The sequence below is a fragment of the Mauremys mutica genome, chromosome 2, assembly GCF_020497125.1.
Source record: "Mauremys mutica isolate MM-2020 ecotype Southern chromosome 2, ASM2049712v1, whole genome shotgun sequence".
NCBI lineage: Eukaryota > Metazoa > Chordata > Testudines > Geoemydidae > Mauremys > Mauremys mutica.
The window spans coordinates 263538782-263558713 of NC_059073.1; the positions used below are offsets into that span (position 1 = coordinate 263538782).

At 42.1% G+C, this 19932-nt stretch overlaps 1 protein-coding gene across 6 annotated transcripts in view; it reads right to left on the minus strand.

Annotated features, from left to right (window-relative positions):
- MKX (mohawk homeobox) overlaps positions 1–17370 on the minus strand; it is a 55887-nt gene extending 38517 nt beyond the window's left edge. Inside the window, exons 1-5 of one of the 6 annotated variants that reach the window (XM_045003205.1) lie at positions 17159–17370; positions 13858–14146; positions 11010–11169; positions 1861–2014; positions 264–599 (exon numbers count right to left, since the gene is read on the minus strand). In XM_045003205.1, coding sequence (XP_044859140.1) covers positions 264–599; positions 1861–2014; positions 11010–11169; positions 13858–14039 — 832 coding nt within the window. In that variant the 5' untranslated portion in view covers positions 14040–14146; positions 17159–17370. The other 5 variants (XM_045003202.1, XM_045003206.1, XM_045003208.1 and 2 more) reach the window with 5 other exon arrangements.
- Between the last annotated feature and the right edge of the window lie 2562 nt (positions 17371–19932).

Genomic DNA, 19932 nt, shown 5'->3' on the forward strand with positions numbered 1-19932 from the left:
GAGGCCTTATCAGTGCAGAGTAGAGTGGAAGAATTACTTCTCGTGCCTTGCTTATGGAATGATGTTCTGGGATGTATCAAGGGAGGATGTTCTGGGATGTTCTGATGATGACAATAATAGCTTATAACTATCTGATTGCACATGTATCACTAATGGGAGTTATCCATTCATATGAAGGGCAGAAGGGACACCTATATTCATTTTCAGGTGACATTAACAAACAGAGCCAACTGTTTTAAAATGATACAGGAAGAATTCCTTACCTGTCCGGTAGACAAAATTGCCTTCAGTCTCCGATGATGATGGGGACACCAATTCCTCCTCAAATTCGTTGGAACTAAATGAACCAGAATGATTCCTTTGTCTCGTTTTTTCCATCATGGCTGCATTAGTAGCCATGACATGTCTCAATGAGTCATTTAGGTAACGATTCAATAAGCTGCTTTTGTATTTGGGAGGTGACACATAATCCTCATTGGCACTTGTCTCTGGTCTCACTCCTGTTTTTATCACCGAATTTTCAGTTTTAATCACAGTGTGGTGAACTGGTTTGTTATATCCCCCTTCATTGATATGGTTTCTTGGAGGATTTTCCCCATCTGAAGAAGAAAGATACATTATGGTTTATATAATATTATAGACCATCCTTATCTGTACATCTTTAAATACATATACATGATTAAACCTAGGCAAATAACATAACTATTTCTCAATTAATTTCACTTTTTTCTGTTCACAAATCGTCCATGAGCAGATTATGATCTTCTCAAATGTTTTAGCTATTCTAAATTATTTTCTAAACAATTTTATAAATAATGCTTGGTATGTAACTTTTATATGAACAATGCATTCCATGCATTTGATATTTGAAATCTGAATAGTCAACTAAATTGCATGGTATCGTTCAATACCCTGATTTGATTAGCTTAATTCTTAACATTGTGTTTGCTAAGAATTATGAATTTGAAATTCATTTCCCATGAACACTCTGAAAGATTTGCTTAAAATTTGCTCTTTAAACAATATTCCTGCAACTAAACTTTTATGGAAAGTGGACACAAAAGAAACACACGTGCAGATGAAACAAATTCATTTAAAGGCAAACAAATATTTCCATAAATGTTTTGTGGCATTGGCTCATTTCTAATATGACTACAGTGGACAAATACATATATCATGTTACAAAATTATTGGAAAATTATTGAAACGTATGATTACTATCAACATTCGGGAAACAAAAGTAGAGTGCCATATAAAACTTTTTCACAGCACTGAACTTTCATTTTGCTGAGGAGAGGAAATGTGAAGGAATTTTCCAAGGACTGCTTTTCCTGCTATGATTGCACTACAAACCAAATCCTGCTCACCTTACTATGTGAGAAGTTCAACTGAAGTTAATCAGACAACTTTTGTTAATAAAGTGACCATGATTTGGCCCTACCTGCATATATCACATAAACATAGGAACATTAAGGCCCTTTGATTTCAATTAGACTAACCAGGTCCTTAAAGCTATGCACATTTTAAAGTGTTTTGCTGTACTAGGACCTAAAGGAGTAGGTCTGTTATTTAATACTCAAAGAACTAAGCATTATTTTGTCTAATAACAACATACAGCAAGGACAAACAAACCTAATGTATGGCTAGATTCTCCCCCAAGTTAAACTATGTAATCCTATTAACTATAGTGGAGTTACATGAATATAACTGCAAACAGAATTTGGCATACGGCTCATGAAAAATAAAGCCTATGGCACTGAAAGCTTTTTGTGAAAGATTGGAATCCTTTCTGAACAATCTGATATTTTCTAGTTTCACATAGAAACATGGAACAAAGTTAACATAAAAAGATCAACAAACCTTCAGAACACGAATCATCACTGCTTACACTAAGTCTTTCAGCATTTCCTTGAACGTATTTGTTGTACAACTTTATTCGTAAAGCCCAGCTGAGATCTGGTTGCCGGACTGTATTCTTTAGGCGACGTCTTGCATTGGCAAACCAGTTTGATACCTACATAAAAACAAATGCAATGGTTTTCCTCAAAAAAAAATTACAAATCTAATCTGCTAATTGTTTTACAAGTTTCAGGTATGCTTTGTGAAAATTTAATGACTGAAATGTATTCACATGTATCAAGGCCCAAGTGCGTGTTAAACTCAATTAATGAGAATGGAGAATGTTGTCTGAGACAGGAATGCAGGATCAGGCCTTCAGTTGGCAAATATTCTTTCTGAAGAGTTAGCAAGCACTTGTTGTTAATAATAGTCAGTTTTAATTCAACTCTTCCATAATGTCCCTTTTATATTAACTTCAGCATCTTTGTGAAAAGATCGTATACTGAAATTTTAATAAGTATCTTGAATATACTATTCGTTTTTTTTAATTAAAGTAATGTTAGATCATCTACTAGTTGACACTGTAACATCTATTCTTAGACTACAAAGTATGTGCATAATAAAAGAGTAATATATAAACCCGTTTCAATATGTTGACATAAATAACTAAATTCTGCCCTTTGGTGTGCTGGCACATTATGACTGATGACAAGAAGGTAAAGGAAGCAGCGTGTAGGGAACGTACCATGTTTAGAGTCACTGTAGAAACCTAGACATTGATCTATAGATAATTATCCAAAACAATATTTTTCAAAGAGTAAGATATGAGAAAATGGACAAAAATTATTTAACACACGTGCTGTGCCTTCTGATATACACTGGCTCCAAGAAGTGAGGCTAAAAAAGAGAGGGTTGCAATATTGTGTAGTACCTTGTGTGTTAATGAAGTGAAAAAGCATGTTACACGTGCTATGGACTCGGACAAGTCACCTATGTTGTGCAAACATTCCAAACATGATCCCATGTGTTTACAGTGACTTTGAATTGTAACGTTTGCAGCATTTGGGCAAACGCTGACTTTGATTCCACTTTCACTTAAATGAGTGTAAAACTGGAGAAACTCGACTGATGTCAGTGTAAGTAAAGAGAGTCAAGCTGCCTACATTCTAGAAATGTGGAAATCTCGATAGAAACTAACCATGTAGAAGGACTTTAGAGTGCAGGTTACTTCTGCCAGGGTTAATTGTATTTTGATTGGCTCTCTTCAGAAAGGATGCAAAGCATCATTACTTGAAAAGCAGAATGTGAGGGATCTCTCGATTGTCTACAAAGCCCTCCCCTATTTTTGTGCTGTGAGAGTCCTAACACGGAGAGCAGTAGAATAGGTGATTCACACTGATTTCAGCACTATAGCAGGGCCTATTACCCTGCAAAGCCAGCTAATGCATGTTCAATCACCTGTAGCCATGTAGTAATTGTATCAGCAATCATAAGATAAAGGGGTAAGGAATGGATAGCAGAAATGCAAGAGACCTACAGGCCTAGACCTATAACAGTAGCTTAAGCAGTTAGCATAAGTATAAGGTCTTACAGCGTGATCGGAGTAGTTACTCAATAAGTTAGCATAAGAAAGTAAACTAACAATGACCTTAAATCACAAGGTGGCATAAGACTTTGTTTATTGTTTTGTAATAGTCACAAGTGTTTCAAACTGCAGGTAAGTGACCACAAGAAGGCAGTTTGTATCAGATTAGAGTATTTTTAGAGGGAACATTATCAGATGTTCAGATGCAGATAACCATAGTAATCCAATTGATGTATATGTTAATAAGCATTGCTTAATTAATATATTCATCTATAGAATAAGGGCACCCCAATATTATGAGGGGGAATAAGTTAAGATATGGTAAAGGAGGGAAGAGCTATGTATACATATGCATGAGGACCATCAAGGGCTATAAAACATCTGGTCTCAGGTACAGCCTTTGGAGTTCTTCATTGACATGCCAGAGTCAGACTAAAATCTGTCTCAACTTCTAGAAGCTTTCCCCAAGTATATTCCTGTGATGGTGACAGCCACCTTGACAATACTATATTACATCACTTTACTTGTTGGGATTGGTTTACTTATTGGACTAATTATTTTAATAATAAAACTTTTACAGTTACAGAAAGTCTTCCATGACTGGGAATGTTGCTGTCACTGCCATGACCCCTGGGGCTTCCAAAGCAGCAATTCTGGTAATACTGAGCCTGATCTTGGGACAAGAACCTACCAAATTTCAGAGTGTTCATTGGAGATTCTAAATCAATAAATAGTCAATTATAGATTCATAGATTCTAGGACTGGAAGGGACCTCGAGAGGTCATCGAGTCCAGTCCCCTGCCCTCATGGCAGGACCAAATACTATCTAGACCATCCCTGATAGACATTTGTCTAACCTACTCTTAAATATTTCCAGAGATAGGCAATTTATTTCCCTAGGCAATTTATTCCAGTGTTTAACCACCCTGACATCTAACCACCCAATAACTTAGTGATCCCCAACGCGGTGCCCGTGGGCGCCCGCCGGGGCATCTATGTGTGCCCGCGTACTGTCCAGTGTACGAGCATCCGCCGAAATGCTGCCAAGAAGCAGCATCATTCAGAGGCACTGCCGCCAAAATGCAGTTGATTTTCGGCAGCAACACCTCTGGATGACACTGCTTGTTGGCGGCATTTCAGCGGTGACGCCTACTGATGTTAGAAGCAGCAAAGAATCCTGTGGCACCTTATAGACTAACAGACGTTTTGCAGCATGAGCTTTCGTGGGTGAATACCCACTTCTTCGGATGCCTGCTTGCCTGCAAAACGTCTGTTAGTCTATAAGGTGCCACAGGATTCTTTGCTGCTTCTACAGAACCAGACTAACACGGCTACCCCTCTGCTACTGATGTTGCCGCTTCTCGGCGGTATTTCAGTGGATGCTCATCTGCTGGCCATGGTCCTCGGTGGCTTGTCGTCCGGCGCCCACCAGACAAAAAAGGTTGGGGGCCACTGCAATAACTAATCAACAGATCAGGCAACACACCAGATAGCAGCCTATTATCAGAAAGCCTCAGTGTGGATCACAAAGATGGATTTGGCCTAGTTCTGTAATCCAGCTATTGCGGTAAAGAATATAAACATCATACAAGTAGTTAGCTAATTATTTTGATCACTAATCCATTTAAGGGTGATTATGAGGAAAATAAACACTACCTGCTTAATTACAAGTAAAATTTTGGTTCAGCTTTCTATCTAGAACTTAGTAGAGACTCGTTAAGCCTGTCACTTTGATTTTACTTAAATCCTATTTTACATGAAACAGGGCTCCACAGCAAGTACCGTGAGCTCTGGATCAGCACTCTAATGCCACATTCATTGCTTTACAAGCCCTGTCATTTGCTGTTAGGAGTTAGGAGACCAAAACTGTAGCTGGAACTGGCAGAGAAGACTAAGTAATCTTTGTTCTGCTCCAAGCTGCTTGTTTACATTCATCATATTGACACAGCAATCATTATAGTAAACTAGAAGGGATGTACTGGAATCCATCCACCTTCTAATGCAGTTAAGAAACTCATTCCAGACTGTTCAGATAAAACTTTGGTCACCTGACTTCCACAGGATTTAATATAATTCTAGATACATATGTTCAATAATAGAGTGATTGATTTGGGGTCCAGTTGAATATTTTAACAGTTTGTGCAATGCTTAAGAAAACTGACCATTTTCTCAGCATCCCATGAGAAACATATTGTTGTCAAGCCAGGCCTACACAGATCACCATGGTGCTATCAGAGTGCCACATACAACAATGGTGTGACTCTTGCATAAAAGCAATTAGATTTAACTAAAGTGATTTACACTATCCATTTACTGAAAACCTGACAGCAAACACTGTGGATACATTCTTTCCATGCCAACTTCAAACATTTTTCATATTAATATGAACTGTATATTCATATTTTAAGCCTTCCGGTATGAGAAGATTAAATAATAATATACAACTGTTAAGAAATAATCTTAACTCAGCATTTACAAAAGAGTCTTTTCCCAAATGTATAGTATTACAGATCCTGCCTCAGAAATACACCCGAGCTACTGACTCCCCCTCAGATGACTATACACACAGATTCTGAATGGAACTACAAGAATGCTCACTAATGCTGAACGAAGGTTAGGCCTATCCAACTAACAGTTCCTAAAATACAGTGGGTGAAATCCTGGCTCTGTTAAAGTCAAAGAGAGTTTTGACACTAACTTTAACTGGGGCAGGAATTCATCGTATATCCGTGTGTTCATTCAAATGTTGCATGTCATGTGTCCCAACAAGGCTGTTATCCTATGGTCTGTGTTATACAGGAGGTCAAGCTAGATAATCAGAGTGGTTCCTTCTGACCTTATAATCTATTAATCTGTCTGCACATATCATTACCACTGTTTTTTAGGATTTATTATAAAATTATATTATAAAAGTACCCTAAACTAACAACACTCAAACACCCATTAAGATGGTCATGAATTATATTACTCTGTGTAAATGAAAAATCTTAGCAAACAAAAAAAAAAGATTTGCTTACAAGGCACGGTGAGAATAAATTTGCATTAGAATTCAACCAATGACTAAGTATTGTTACTACTGTCTCCCTAATTATGCATAATAATAATCATAGTCATAGTATTAAAACAAGAGCCTCATGTATAAACAAGAAAAAACAGGTGGAATTACCATTAATATGTTTCTCAGCCTTGTAGAAATTCCCCAGAATGGTCAAAAGTATTTACACCGGCACCCAAGAAATATTGACCCTTTGGCTTTACCTCTGAAAAAATTATTCTAATTTATTGTGCTTTTCTACCTAAGAAGAGCCAAGGATTTAGAAGAGGGATAATAGCCAAATGATCCCTTTCCCCAAAATAAATTATGTCTTAGATATGCTTGTGTAAACGGTAATATTATTAAATCTACAGCAGCACATGACCAGTATATTAATCTTGCTATGGCAAATAACTTCTTATTAAACAATAAAGCCATTCATATTTCCTTTTGGAAAGAATATGCAGTCATTTTTCTTTTTTATTTCACAAGAATATTTAAACCAAAATTTAAAATAAAATAAATCAAGTGCTGTGGTAATAGTGCAAATGAAAACATAACATATTCATGGCAAATTAACAGAACAAATTGCTGGATTCCAAACTGGAGTCTAATCGGTGGGGTAAAATGTAAGGCGGCTTTTAGAAGTACGTTGCTTTCTAGACTTCTGCCTTCGCAATTTTGGGAGTATAATGTTTTGAACTGCTAGGCCAAATACACCCAGTGCAATCCTATTGACTTTACTGGGGTTGTTTAGGTATATATCAGCACAGAATTTTGCCCAGTGTGTTTTTTATTAGTGATTAGAAATAAAGGAACTTCATAATACCTTCCAAACGCTAGCTCTTCATACAAGTCTGCCTTTATTTCCTAGTTTCTCGGGACCAGGAAATAGAACAAACCTCCTTTTAGTTTTACAGCACCAACAGACAAAGAATTACTAAAATGATGGAAATGAATTTTAAAAAACAACAACTGTGAGGCCGTGGAGGGAATTAAAATGGCAGGACACTCGAAAATGGCCCAAAATCTGGCCAGAAAGATATTACTCTAATAATACCCCCTTTTCTGCTTCATATGATCCTGTAGAAGCCCTATTGTGCAAATTCTGCATTTTGGAGGTTTGCATATTTGGAGAGAGTGGGCGAGATGTAGACTGGGCCTAGCCTGGGGACAGTCACTCTACTGTATTCAGCATCATCTGCCAGCCAACTGTGGCAGAAATATATGCAGGCGTGAATGCTGATCCTGTAAAGTTAAGTAGTAAATTCTTACAGGTTTCTTCTCCATGCTTGCAAACACTATGTGTGGGAGCAGACAGGTGCAGGCAGGGAGACACTGGCAGCACAACTCCACCTGTAATATTCTGGAGTCCAGAACACAGCATAGAGGGGCTGGACTTCAGTGCAGATGCACCTACAGGTATGGGAATTATTTGTTATTCTTGGAATCTCTGCAGGGTTGTTGCAAGGTAATCTTTCAGGAAAACAATTCCACTCAATAAAACCAATTGGATAATTCCCTAGATACACTGTTGGCAGAAACTCAAGGGTTTTCAAAGTATCTTTTGACCTCCCATCGGATTGTCAATACAGGGTGTGAACTAAGTCTGTCTGCAACTGAAGGTGAAACGGCTTCAGCAGACAATAAGCTTGAAAGACTAGTGAGAACATGACAACTATGAACATAGGCTGATATTCTAGATGATAAAGGATGCTGTAAAGCACTGAGAAACTGAATTGATGAACTGGAAAAAAGCTAAGATGAAATGTAAGACTTTTTAGAAAATTTGAAGGAATGCAGTCAGGAGAAAACATTACATAATGGTTCATAGTTCTTCTACATGTCTTGGCATTTGGTATTACTAGTTTAAAAGGGCACTTATACAACACTCTGTTTGATACATCTGGAATGTGCAACTCTTGGAATGAGAAACAAAATTTTCAAACAGATACAAATATATGGCCCGGAATCTGCTTTTTGTTATCCCACTCTCAATTCAAAGTAACTCCACTGACTTCAGATTTACACCAGTGTGTCTGAGATCACAACCTGGTTCTGTGTGTTTAATGCTCAAGGTTCAACTATTTTGATCTGGATTACAGTCTTGTTCTTTTTTGGCATTTGAAACGCATATATGGGATACTGTTGTTTTATTTTTCCAGGTGCAGGAATTACTGTGGATGCCAGACATATATATTTATCTCTCATATAGATGCTATGATGCTTCTGGATTTAAAAAAACTGCACCTGAATTATGGGAAAAACAGATGGAGTTTCTCTTTGATCGTGTGCTTCTGTATATTAAGATAATAACTGGTTTGCATGATTCTTTAAAATATGATTTTCACATAAAATGCCAAGGTCAAATTCAACCCCAGTGTAACTCTGGTGAAGTCAATGGCCAGGGATTAATTTAGCTCGATATTATTCTTTTACTCTGCATCCTACGTAGAATATAAATTCTGTGGAATAGGGGCTAGGTCTCACTCCATGTTTGTACAGCCTCTATCACAACTGGGGCTTGTGATTGCTACTATCCTGTAAATATTAAACAATATTGATCCAATACAGTTTGCTTTATACAGTTCATTTGTGGCACTTCTAAAGAAAAACAGAGAAATTTCTCTAATATACCAGCTATGTGAAATGATATTTTCTCCACACATGTATTCTGAAAATATTTTAAGTCTCATGTAAAAATACAGAAACGTTCTAAAAGGTGCAGACCAATAATAGTCATATTAAGCTGTTGTAAGTTATAGTGTTATGTAATCGTATTTAAAAATTCAGAGTGATCCTTTCATAACTATTTTTTAAAATTGAGATACGCTGTTTTAACTATATCTTCCAGTTATGGCATTTTCCAGGATGTTAATATTATTTTGGACAAAGCTATGTTGCATTCACTAGCGCATGCATTTCACACATGTACTAAAGAGGTACCCTCTTCCAGTCATAGTTCATAGTACAGTCTTCTTTGAGGGAACATGCAAACTAATATTGGATTCCTATCTCCTTCTACTTTTCTAATATTTTATGATATTTTGCTACATGATGTAATCTGCTAAGTGCCACCTAATGCACACAGTGGAGTACTGAGGCCCTGACCCTACAGAGATATACACACATGCTTATCTTTATGCACCATGATGAGTCAAGAAAATCATTCAGAGTGTATAAGTCTTTGCAGGCTCAATGCCTGAGATAGCACCGCCCCACAGCTGATACCATGTAATTCCATCATCTAACAGATGGTGCCAGATGAAAAACGAAAATAAAAGGAAGTAAGATTTACAAATCCTTGGGAGCCAATCCTATACTCCTTTCTCTTGACCCAACCATCCTGAATTTCAATAGGAGTTTTGCTCAGGTAAGTAAACCAGATAGGCTCCCATGTCTTGCTCAATCTTATAAAGATAATTTGTATATACAGTCTTGTGAAAATGGGAAAGTCAGACTCATCAGCTGCAGGTACCCTTTGTGTGTAATGGGTGTAATACGTAGTAGTAGTGGTGTCTGTAATTAGGACTGGATAGCTCTTTCCATTCTATCCCATTTTCATATGGGAAATGAGCAGCTACTCATCACTTTCTGAACCATTTGGTTTTTTGTGCTAAAAATCTTCCATGCTGCCATCTTCCATCTTAGTCGCTGCCTTAAGATGATTTTTGAAGACTAAGCAAAATTGCTTTTATGAATGAGATAATTAAAAAATATACCCCTTTCTCACAAAAAAAGGAATCTCTTGCAACTTGTGTTTTAAGAGTTCTACCATCAGAATGAATGAAATTAGAAAGTTCAAGCGTGGTAGGGAAATAGTCCTCTTTGAGAGGAAGTATTAATGGTTTGGTTCTGAATGAGTTAAACAAGTGCTAGGGAGTCCTTGCCTCATTCTTTGTTCCTGAGACCTCTCCTGCTCCCAGCTAGACCTTTCAAGGTGAGCCACGGACTTTGCAAGAGACACCTGTCTCAGTCACTAAGGTGAGCAGTGGTGTTACAGAGAGGGTAGCCAATTACTTGCATAGTGCGGAGAGGGTTTTCTTATTATATATATTCCCACAGTATTGGAGAGAGACACTCCATGCTATGGGAATTCTAGCTAACAAGGTGTTATGAGTATGTGACCGTTTGTTCAGTGCACAAAATTCAAGAAATGCAAGCTGAGGTGACATGTGCGTGTACCGCGTGTGTACACCTTACAACGGAGTCTTTCATTAGGTGATCACTTCGCATTTTCAAATAGGCCAATATAAACCGCCCCCAAACTAGAGTGTTTGGTCGCGCCTCCTTAACAGGCTCCCAGTGTAGGTTTGTGGGTGCCCGCCTGTATTGCTTCCTGTGTGTTCAATATTTCACACCCAACCGGCGTCAGGGCTCCAGCTCCCTGTCAGCACCGGGGTGGGGGGATACGTGGCCCTACATTTACACCCCACGGACAGTGTCACACGAGGGAGGCTGGCGCCCGGCGGCTGTGCACAGCCAGTGGATGGACGCCGCCGCCGGTGCCTGATTCTGGCGGCTGCTTTCCCTGCCCGTGCGCGGGGTTACCTGCACCAGGGTCATCTGGGAGCCGAGGGCCAGCAGGATCTTCTCGGTCTTGGTGGGGTAGGGGTTGTCGCGGTGCTTGTACAGCCACTGCTTGAGCGGCCGGGCCATGTCCTGCAGCGCCTGCCGCTTGTGCCGCACCTTCCCGCCGCTCTGCCGGGCCCTGCACAGGGAGAGAGCGGCCCGGCCGGTTAGTAACTCGCGGGGCTCCTCTGCCAGCCGCCCTCCGCGCCCTGCCGGCTCCCCCGCGATCGCTGCCGCGCTGGGGCCCCGGAGCCGGAGCCGGAGCTCACTGCCTGAGAGCGGAGGTCACAGTGTGTGTGTGCGCACGTGCGTATCACACCGCACCACTGATCCGCAGCGCTAGACACGTGTGTGTACACACACCGCACCATGCACTACAACCAGCGACAGGGGCCGGGGCAGCTACAACCCCCGTGCGATGTCTTCTTTGTGTGTGAACATTCAGATGCTGTACATGTCTGTATGCTTTGTGCGGTGTAACACATAGGGACACATGCACGCCACTGCACATGCAAGCCATATATTTGCAGCAAAGCTCCTACAGCACATTTCTGCAAAACACACAAGCAAAGCACTCCCATCCCACTTCATCATGGTTTTCTAACATGAGTGAAATTAATCCCAAAGAATGATGACAAAACACTACGTAACAATGCATATATTGATTGTCACCTAAAAGTTATGTGTTCAGCAACCTCCGTGTCTGCGCATTAAGACATGGGGCCAACTGCCTACAAGAAAATCGAACTTGCATTCTATACACCCACTCCTGTGCTCTGCATATTGCAGTTTGCACGTTTCTCCACTTTGTCCGAAGAAACAAACTCCTCAGATTTCCACGACGAAGTAGGAAAACTGTGGAAACGTTTCAGTGAGACGCACAAGCAGAAGGCTGACCTTGGGACAGCCAAGAGGGGAGGGAGGAATGTAAAACAGACAAAACAGAGATTGCAATACACAAATATTTAGTGCCTGTCATAAAAACCCAATGTCCTCCTAGCACACAAAAGAACGGGGGTGGCAAAGGGCTACATATAGCCGCGCTGAAGTGTTAGATTGCTGAGTAACGTGAATTTCCACAAAGTGTTTGGCACAACGTTAGCGGCCGTTATCAGGAGGTGTATGGTTTTCGGCATCTGCAAATAATATTTTTGGTAGGTTTGTAATCGGCCTTTTCAGCAGGTTTGCGAGATCTAAGGAAGCCTGTCTTGAGCACATTTAGCGTTTGAAAACATTGCAGCACCCCTTCCCTGCCTGGCTGACATCCGTTGTATCGCCACCAGAAATGTGTTCTTCTGTACATGTTGGGAATGTACACTCACAAACCTGGCTAACCTCACTGAGTTAATTTGCCAGTGATAGACAATCCATTCACGCTGCAACTTTAAGATGTTAAGCAGGTCCTGGTTCATTGGTGCACAAACCCTTGTTAAATCAAGAGGTCAGACAATCATTCTCTTGAAAACACACGTGTCATTTCCCAAATTTGCAGGCAAAAATCAGCATCTCGGATTTGAAAACAACTAAAACAGGAAAAAGTGAAACACTAGTTTAAAAGATTAAAAATGTTTAAGGAAATAAAGAGAGGAAACAATAAACCAAATTCAGAAGAACAAAAATTCAATCGGATTAAAAATAGTCCAGGATATATTCCCAATGAAATGCCGGCTATATCGTTAGCGGCTGCTACAGGGAATAGGAAGAAATGTGATTTTGGTGTTGTAGTTCCAGACTTTGTCGGACGGTGCCGCTGTCTGGCCTCGCCAGCTACCTCCCATATTTTCCGGATTCTCTCGCCTGTTTCCTGCTCTTTTAAAACACTTTATTTAAAATCTATGTCGGAATCGGCTGGTAATAACATTTTGATTAAACATAATCTCTGCCCTACCAACCAGCAATGCAGTTAGAAGTATGAGCTGATGCAATCTTTAAGGTGGAAATTCAGCAATAAAAATAGCTCTTCAGCATTTTTCATTTTCCTTATTATCTCTTTTAATGCCTTAATCCTTAGTTTGTAAATGTAACCAAAGATTAATCACATCAACACTACAAAGAATATTTTATTAGCCTTTTAAACTAACAAAACGTATTGCTTTCCCTCCTCCTACACCATCTCCCTTTTCACCTGTTCCAGAACAAACATTAAACATCCGATGTTTTATCGTCAGGTGGATTTTTAGCACAACTCTGTGTCTAATGCCAATATTCCCGGTCTTTGACGGGCTTTAATGAAAGAGTAATTATTTTTAAATCCTCTTACAAACATTGTAACAAAAAATAAAGTTTATTTTCTTTAGCTCAGCCAGTAAATTTAAAACAAAAACAAATTTGTAGACAGTTTGATTTACACTGCGAGACTTTCTTAAGGCTCCATTTGCTAAAAAGATCTCAAGATGTCACTTCCTAGAGCTTGCCCTATCTGGCTGATTTAATACAATGCCATGAGAAAGGATTGTTTATAGAGAGACTTTCCTTCTTGCTGGTCTGTTATTGCAGAGTTAATATTTGAAAACAAACAAACAAACTAGATAAAGAAGTATTTTACTCCTTTTTGTATTTGTATTTTTAAAAAGTAGGAGATCAGTCATCCAAACCCAGAAGTACTGTACACTCGTTCACACATTCCAGTAAAATAAGATTGACACTGCATTATCTACTACCGGAATTTGCACTATCCATAGCTGTGGAACTGGAATCTCAAGAGATTAAGGCTTAAAAAACATATTCACAATAACCAGTCAAATACTCGTTTGACACCGCTAGGTTGTGTTGTTATGTAGCGCTGCAAGAGTAACACAAATGACAGTGATCAGAATGAGGGCCATACCCTGTCCGCCTGTTCCGAAGACTGAGGTTGTCTTTAATTGAAGGGCTGTCGGGAATGTGCACTTCGGGGTGGTGTGGGCTGTCAATGACCCCCAGGTAAGGCCGGCTGTTACTTTCCCTTTCTTTGGCGTTTTCCTCAAAAAGCACCTGGCTGTTGAATTTGTTAAAGACTACGGTGTTCATGGTTGGGGGGGCTGGTGGTCGGCTGCAGTCTGCCTGGTTCTTCAGCTGCAGCAGACTCTGGTAAGTGGGAAACTTGCAGCTTGGATGTCCAGATGACTCGGATTGTGCTGGAAAGAAGCAGCATCGGGTTACTCGAGGAAATCAGTCATATCATAGTAATTATTTAAACACGAAAAACATCAAGGCGAACTTGGCAGGGAACGAGCTGTCTGCTGCTGCTTTTGCTGCACACGGTTCACTATAGGTCTCCATGTCCAGTCTGAATTGTTGCCCAGGTTGTGAAGCTGCGCTTTGTGTGTGAGAGCGAGTGTGTGCGGTGGGTGTAGGCACAACTGCGTTCTGTGTCCCTGATTCTCATTGGAATTCCTGCCCCATCATCGCTTCTCCTGCTGTAAAATCGCCCCCACAGGGTTATCGAAAAGCCTCCACCATCCGCGGGGCTCTCCAGGGTGTCGCAACAGCCTGGAGCTTCCCCTTTCCGCCCCCTCCCCTCCCCAAGGGAATAAGGACATGGATTGTTTTAATTACCGTAAAGCCTGAAGGCTCGCTTTTAGACAGAGGTTACTCGCGAGGAAGAACTACAGCGCAGGACTCGTTACTAACTAAGCTCCGGAGCCACAAACACATCTCCTGGAGGCTCTGCGGTGAGCCTCGCTATCTAGAGCTCACAAAGTCGGGACTGTGGGGCCCTCCTTCCAGAGGGTGGGCAATGGCCCTTGCAAACGGGACTCGAGATCCTCAAAACACAAACGCAGCCCGGGGGACAGAGCGCTCCGATCGCCCGGACATACACAGAGCGGGAGCCTCACCCTGTCGGGACACGAGTGTTTCCCGATTCACGGTGTGAGTGTGGGTAAAACACGGGAGATCCGCGTCCGCGCGGGGGCGAGGCGAGGATTTAGGATCAGAGGAGATCGGGGTGGAGGGGAAGCTGAAGCCATAGCCCAGCGAGGCCCCGGGAAGGCGGCATGGGCATGGCAGCCAGGGGTGCTGGAACAGGGGTGCTGCTGCACCCCCTGGTTTGAAGTGGTTTCCATCCTATACCCCGGTTACAGTTTGGTTCAATGGCTCTGGGCACCCCCACTATACACATTGTCCCAGCGCCCCAGAGGGCAGTGCCCAGAGAAGGGCAGGAAAGGGAACGGGTTACAAGCTTTGGGGTGTGGCCCAGTCTCTGGCTAATTACACCCCCCTTTGGCACTAAGGTGAGCCTGGCCTATGTTTAAGAGGCTGGAAGAGCTGCGGAAGGTAGCGCCGCTGGGCGCCCTTTTCTTGCAACTCCCAAGGCTTATCCATTAGCCCGCGGGCCAGCCAGGCAGGCGGACCGGCCCACTTAGCGCCAGGAACTCGAACGACACGTTCTCGGAGAGGGGCGATGTCTTGTCTGGTGTCAAAGCCTATCTGGCCGACCCCTGCCCTGAGGCGACGTGTGGGAGAGTCCCGCGTGCCTTGGGGTTTGTTGTCAAAGCTGCCCCCTGCCCATCGACTCCCTCCGCGACCCGCTCTTGTGTTGCAAAGAACAGCCCCCCCCCCCTTCCCGCTGCTGCTCTTGCCGCCCCTGCACCCGCCCCGGGAACCTGCAGCCCAGCCCGCCCGCCCTCGCCAGCTGCCCCCGGAGCTGCTGCGCGGAGAAATGTTTAAGTTACTGTACACAGCAATTAAAACACGGCCACTGTCAATATTTGCAAGGATGCCATTCAGACATTATTTGGCTCCCGCGTGTGAAATATGACTAGATGTCTGAATCCACTGGCCTGGGACGTGCACACTGCTCCGAATGTGTGTTTGCACACACACACACACACTACAATTACACCGCTTCGGATTTTCCACAGCTCCTCCTTGCTTCTTCTCTGGGAGCTGTTCTGCCCCACCATCCATAACTGCCCTTTAAACGCGGCAAAATGATCCATCATCTGTTCTACCCTCACAGGGTTTGTTTGCCGACGTGCTTATTTTGCCCGGCCGCGCGATGAATCACATTTGCTTTCCTGTCCTAACCCCCAACAGAAAGCAAAGGCGTTTCCATGATCCAGCCGAAGTGTTTTCAGACATCGAGGGAGCAAACAACACATCTGAATCTAACAAGCCAACTCTTCTGACACGGATTTTAAACACAAACTATTTGCCAGGGGCTTAACGGCACAAAATTACTTGCTAACATAATCCACTGGTGCCCAAGGCACAGCTCCCAGGCGGTGTCTGTATCCAGCACAGCTGGGTCCATCCCGAGCTACATCCCCGGCACACATGGGTTTTGCTTTACTTCCCCAATGGGACAGGTCACATTCCAGAGCAAACTATCCCAGCAGACAACACCCACCCACACCCCCTCTCCCTCTCCCTCTCCAGCAGCCCGGGAAGCGCTCAGCTCGGCCCGGCTGCGCTAGCCCGGGAGACGTGCTCGCTAGGCAGGAGCCCGGAGGCCGGTTCAGCCGGGGGAAGGTCCCTCCCGCGGGGGATCCTGCTCACACGGCAGCTAAGCAGCGGGGCAGAGCCGGGCTGCAGAGCCGCGCCAGCCGCGGACGGCGAGGAGACAATACCTGGTGCGGGCGGGCCCGCGGAGTCCGCTCGGTGGCGAATAATCCAGCTGGGTCCCTACTCCCCTTCCCACTCCCGCCACATGTTTGCTACACACGCCGCCCGAGCTATGACCACACCGACCGCGGCAGCCGCTCCTCTTTATTTACCAAGCGGCAGGCACGGCCAGGCCCCGGAACATGAATCCCGAAGCCGTCTCATGTTTCCTAGCTGCGGAGCTCAGCCTGCGAACATCCTCCCATTGCGCTATCCACCTTCCGGGGCCGTGCAGAGGGGAGGCTACCGGGCTCCTCGGCGATTCTCCGCGGCGTCATGCTGCGGAGAGACCAGCCCGGCGGGAGCCTCTTGCGCCTGATTTTCTTCTGGTTTTGCTCCTAAAATCCCCGGAGAACCCGCCCTTTCCCCGGGGGACCTTAGGGCCACATGGGTCCTTGTTCCGTCAGCCCGTCTGGGGACAGGGTAGCTGTTGTGGTAGGGGTCGGGCAGAGATGAGGCGGGGAAAGCCGGCTCATTCATCCCAGCTGTGCTTGCTACCATCCAAACACCTTCAATGCACACGGTAACCCAGCAAGGTTTACCTGGCTGTTTGCTACGCAGGTGGAATCGGAGCAGAGGTGGGAAACCCACTTACAACTGCCCGGGGGAGCGCCGGGCTCGTTAACCTGTTATTTTAGACAGACGGGCCGAGTAATGGCCAAGGAGACATCAGCTTTCTTCCTCTGCTTCTGTCCGACCAGGAAATGTTTTGCAGCTCCAGCTGGCTAACAGCTGCCCTAATGAGTGACATCACTTTGTGTCACTGTGATGTCACAATATAATGTACAGGTAAGGCAGTCACCGCTACCTGCTTAACAAGTAATACAAGCACATTCAAATGACCGCAAAATAGGGATCGAAACCCTGATTTTAAAATTCATTAGATTGTTACACATTCTAGGAGAATTGGTGGGGCAAGTGAGGTGACATTTCGCGAAGCAGAAAAATGTAAGATATTCGAAGCACAAAAAAAATAAACAAACAACTTACCACTTTTTGAACAAAGTTTTTAAGTGCCGGCTTTTAAAGGCAGCTCTCAGTGTACAGACTGCACCGAGTTTAAACTAGGAGCTTTCTATCGTCGTTTTATTTTTGTTATCCTACACTTTTCCACCTTACCTTCCACTCTATTTTCGCATCAAGAGTAATGAATAAATAAAGACGCTGGCTGTTTTATGGATGGGGGCAGACTTTAAAAAAACGGAGCCTGTAAACTATATTCGATCTGGGCAAACTGTTGCAGCCTTACTGAAAAGCCTGCAACCCAGCGATTATTCACCGCCCCAGATGGACTGTGTATGGCGTGAAAGTATTATTATAATTGTATTACAGTTAAACAAAACTCCAAAGAGAAACGCTAGATCAGGAAGCAAAGAAGGAAAAACAACTCCCGAAGGCGATACCTCAGCAAGAGCTAAATGAAAAGACAATATAGAAAGTGTTCATTTTCCAGTTACTGCCTTATTTTCCCTGAACGGTAAAAATAATCCCGGACCCGCAGAATAACACGTGGAACTATTTACACTTGACGATACATAATTAGGTTGTAATTCCATGGTGGTATTTTGTGACTAAACATAAATCACCGACTGGTTTGCTAATGTCATCTGGGACCCCGAGGTAGAGCTGTAATCCGGAAGTGGCATAGAGACTGAGAGCAGATCACCACATTGGGATTATGGATTTCAGTGCACCGTGCTGGCGTTTGAACGGTTTAATTAAACATGGTAAAGAATATGTAAACATTCGGTGTGTTAGGAGGAAAGGCTACAGGCTTGACAATGATTTTTAAAATCGTGACTACATGACTTTTGATAATACATAGAATGATGATGCCCAATACAGTAATTCGGTTTATTAATCTGGTAACATTTTTATGGATTCTTTCATACTGATGTCAATGCTAAAACGTTAACAATCCGTGTTCGTTTTATTCCCAAGGAGTAGACCTATTTATTTCAGGGGATCTGAGATGGTTTACCAAATAATTATGTGATTCATCTATCAGTTGTTTAGTAATCACACTAATGTGATTGTCACAATTAACAAGTACATGTTCATAAACACATGTGTGCTCACATATTACATAATAATAATGAAGAATAATTTGGTTTGGACTTTAGGGAATCTCACTATCTTTGATCTACTTTTGGAGGGGTTGCTTGTTTTCTTGTTTTAAAAATGTAAATATGTTGTTAACCTTGCTAATGAAGGTGTGCTAGAGGCCTGGTGTGCACCTTAACTACTCATGTAAACTCACTGGAATCTAGATTTATTATTTGACTTATGACTTATAATTGTTCACTTGAACATGGTTTGTAATTAACTTGCACGTATAAGGGGTGAAAGCTCACCAAGAAGCAGGATTAGACTTTATAATAATCATATTTGTATTCTTTATCTATAGACATTGAATTTCATATAATAGTTATATGAAAAACCAACAAAGCCAATTTTGTAATGTAGACTTTATCTACAAATGTCACCAAGGAGCTTTTGCCACACTTTAATTGTAAATAAAGTTATGCACATTTAGTCCACTATTGAGAACTGTAAAATAGAGATTTGGATAATACTGATACCTAGTTCATTCTGAAGGAGCTCCATAGTGAAGTTGTGATAGGTTCTCAAGACTTCTTGTCCTGTTTTATCATGGAGGTTATTAAATCAAAGTGATGAGAACCCCCACAAGTGACACTTTAATTCTACTTGTAACAAAGTTCTAAAACATTATTAAAGTGTGATTGTAAAGCTAAGCAAAATATTTACTTCTAAGTTAAAGACTCACTTCCTTGTGTTTTGTAAAGATGCTGTTTTACTAAAGGCAAAATTCTTTCTAGTGGAATCATTTTTTCCGTTAGTGCTTTCAAAAGAAATTCTTGTCATTTAGGCCACATCCCCAGTCATCAGCAAGTCTTCCAGAAACAAACAGATGATAGAGCCAGGAGACTGAGTGCTGTTCTCCCAATTGGTCATATTAATCGATAGACGGACAGTAGAACACCCTGTATGGCTGATCGCAATAAAAAAATTTTTTTTTTTTAAATCAACATTTGGAAAGCTGTGCTGGAAAAATACCAACAAGCCCTGTAGGGAAAAATCTGCCAAACAGTGAGAAGGAACTGCAGGAGCAGTTGGCACCAAAATACCTTACAAGCCTTTAAAGTAGTGAGATCTACCAAATAATCACATGTAAATTTCACATACACTCTCCCCCTCCATATTTTATTTCTTAGATCACATTTGAAAAGCTTTAATGAAAACAAGATTTCTATTTTTGGAGCTTGTTTAACATTTAGAATGTGATACAAAATGT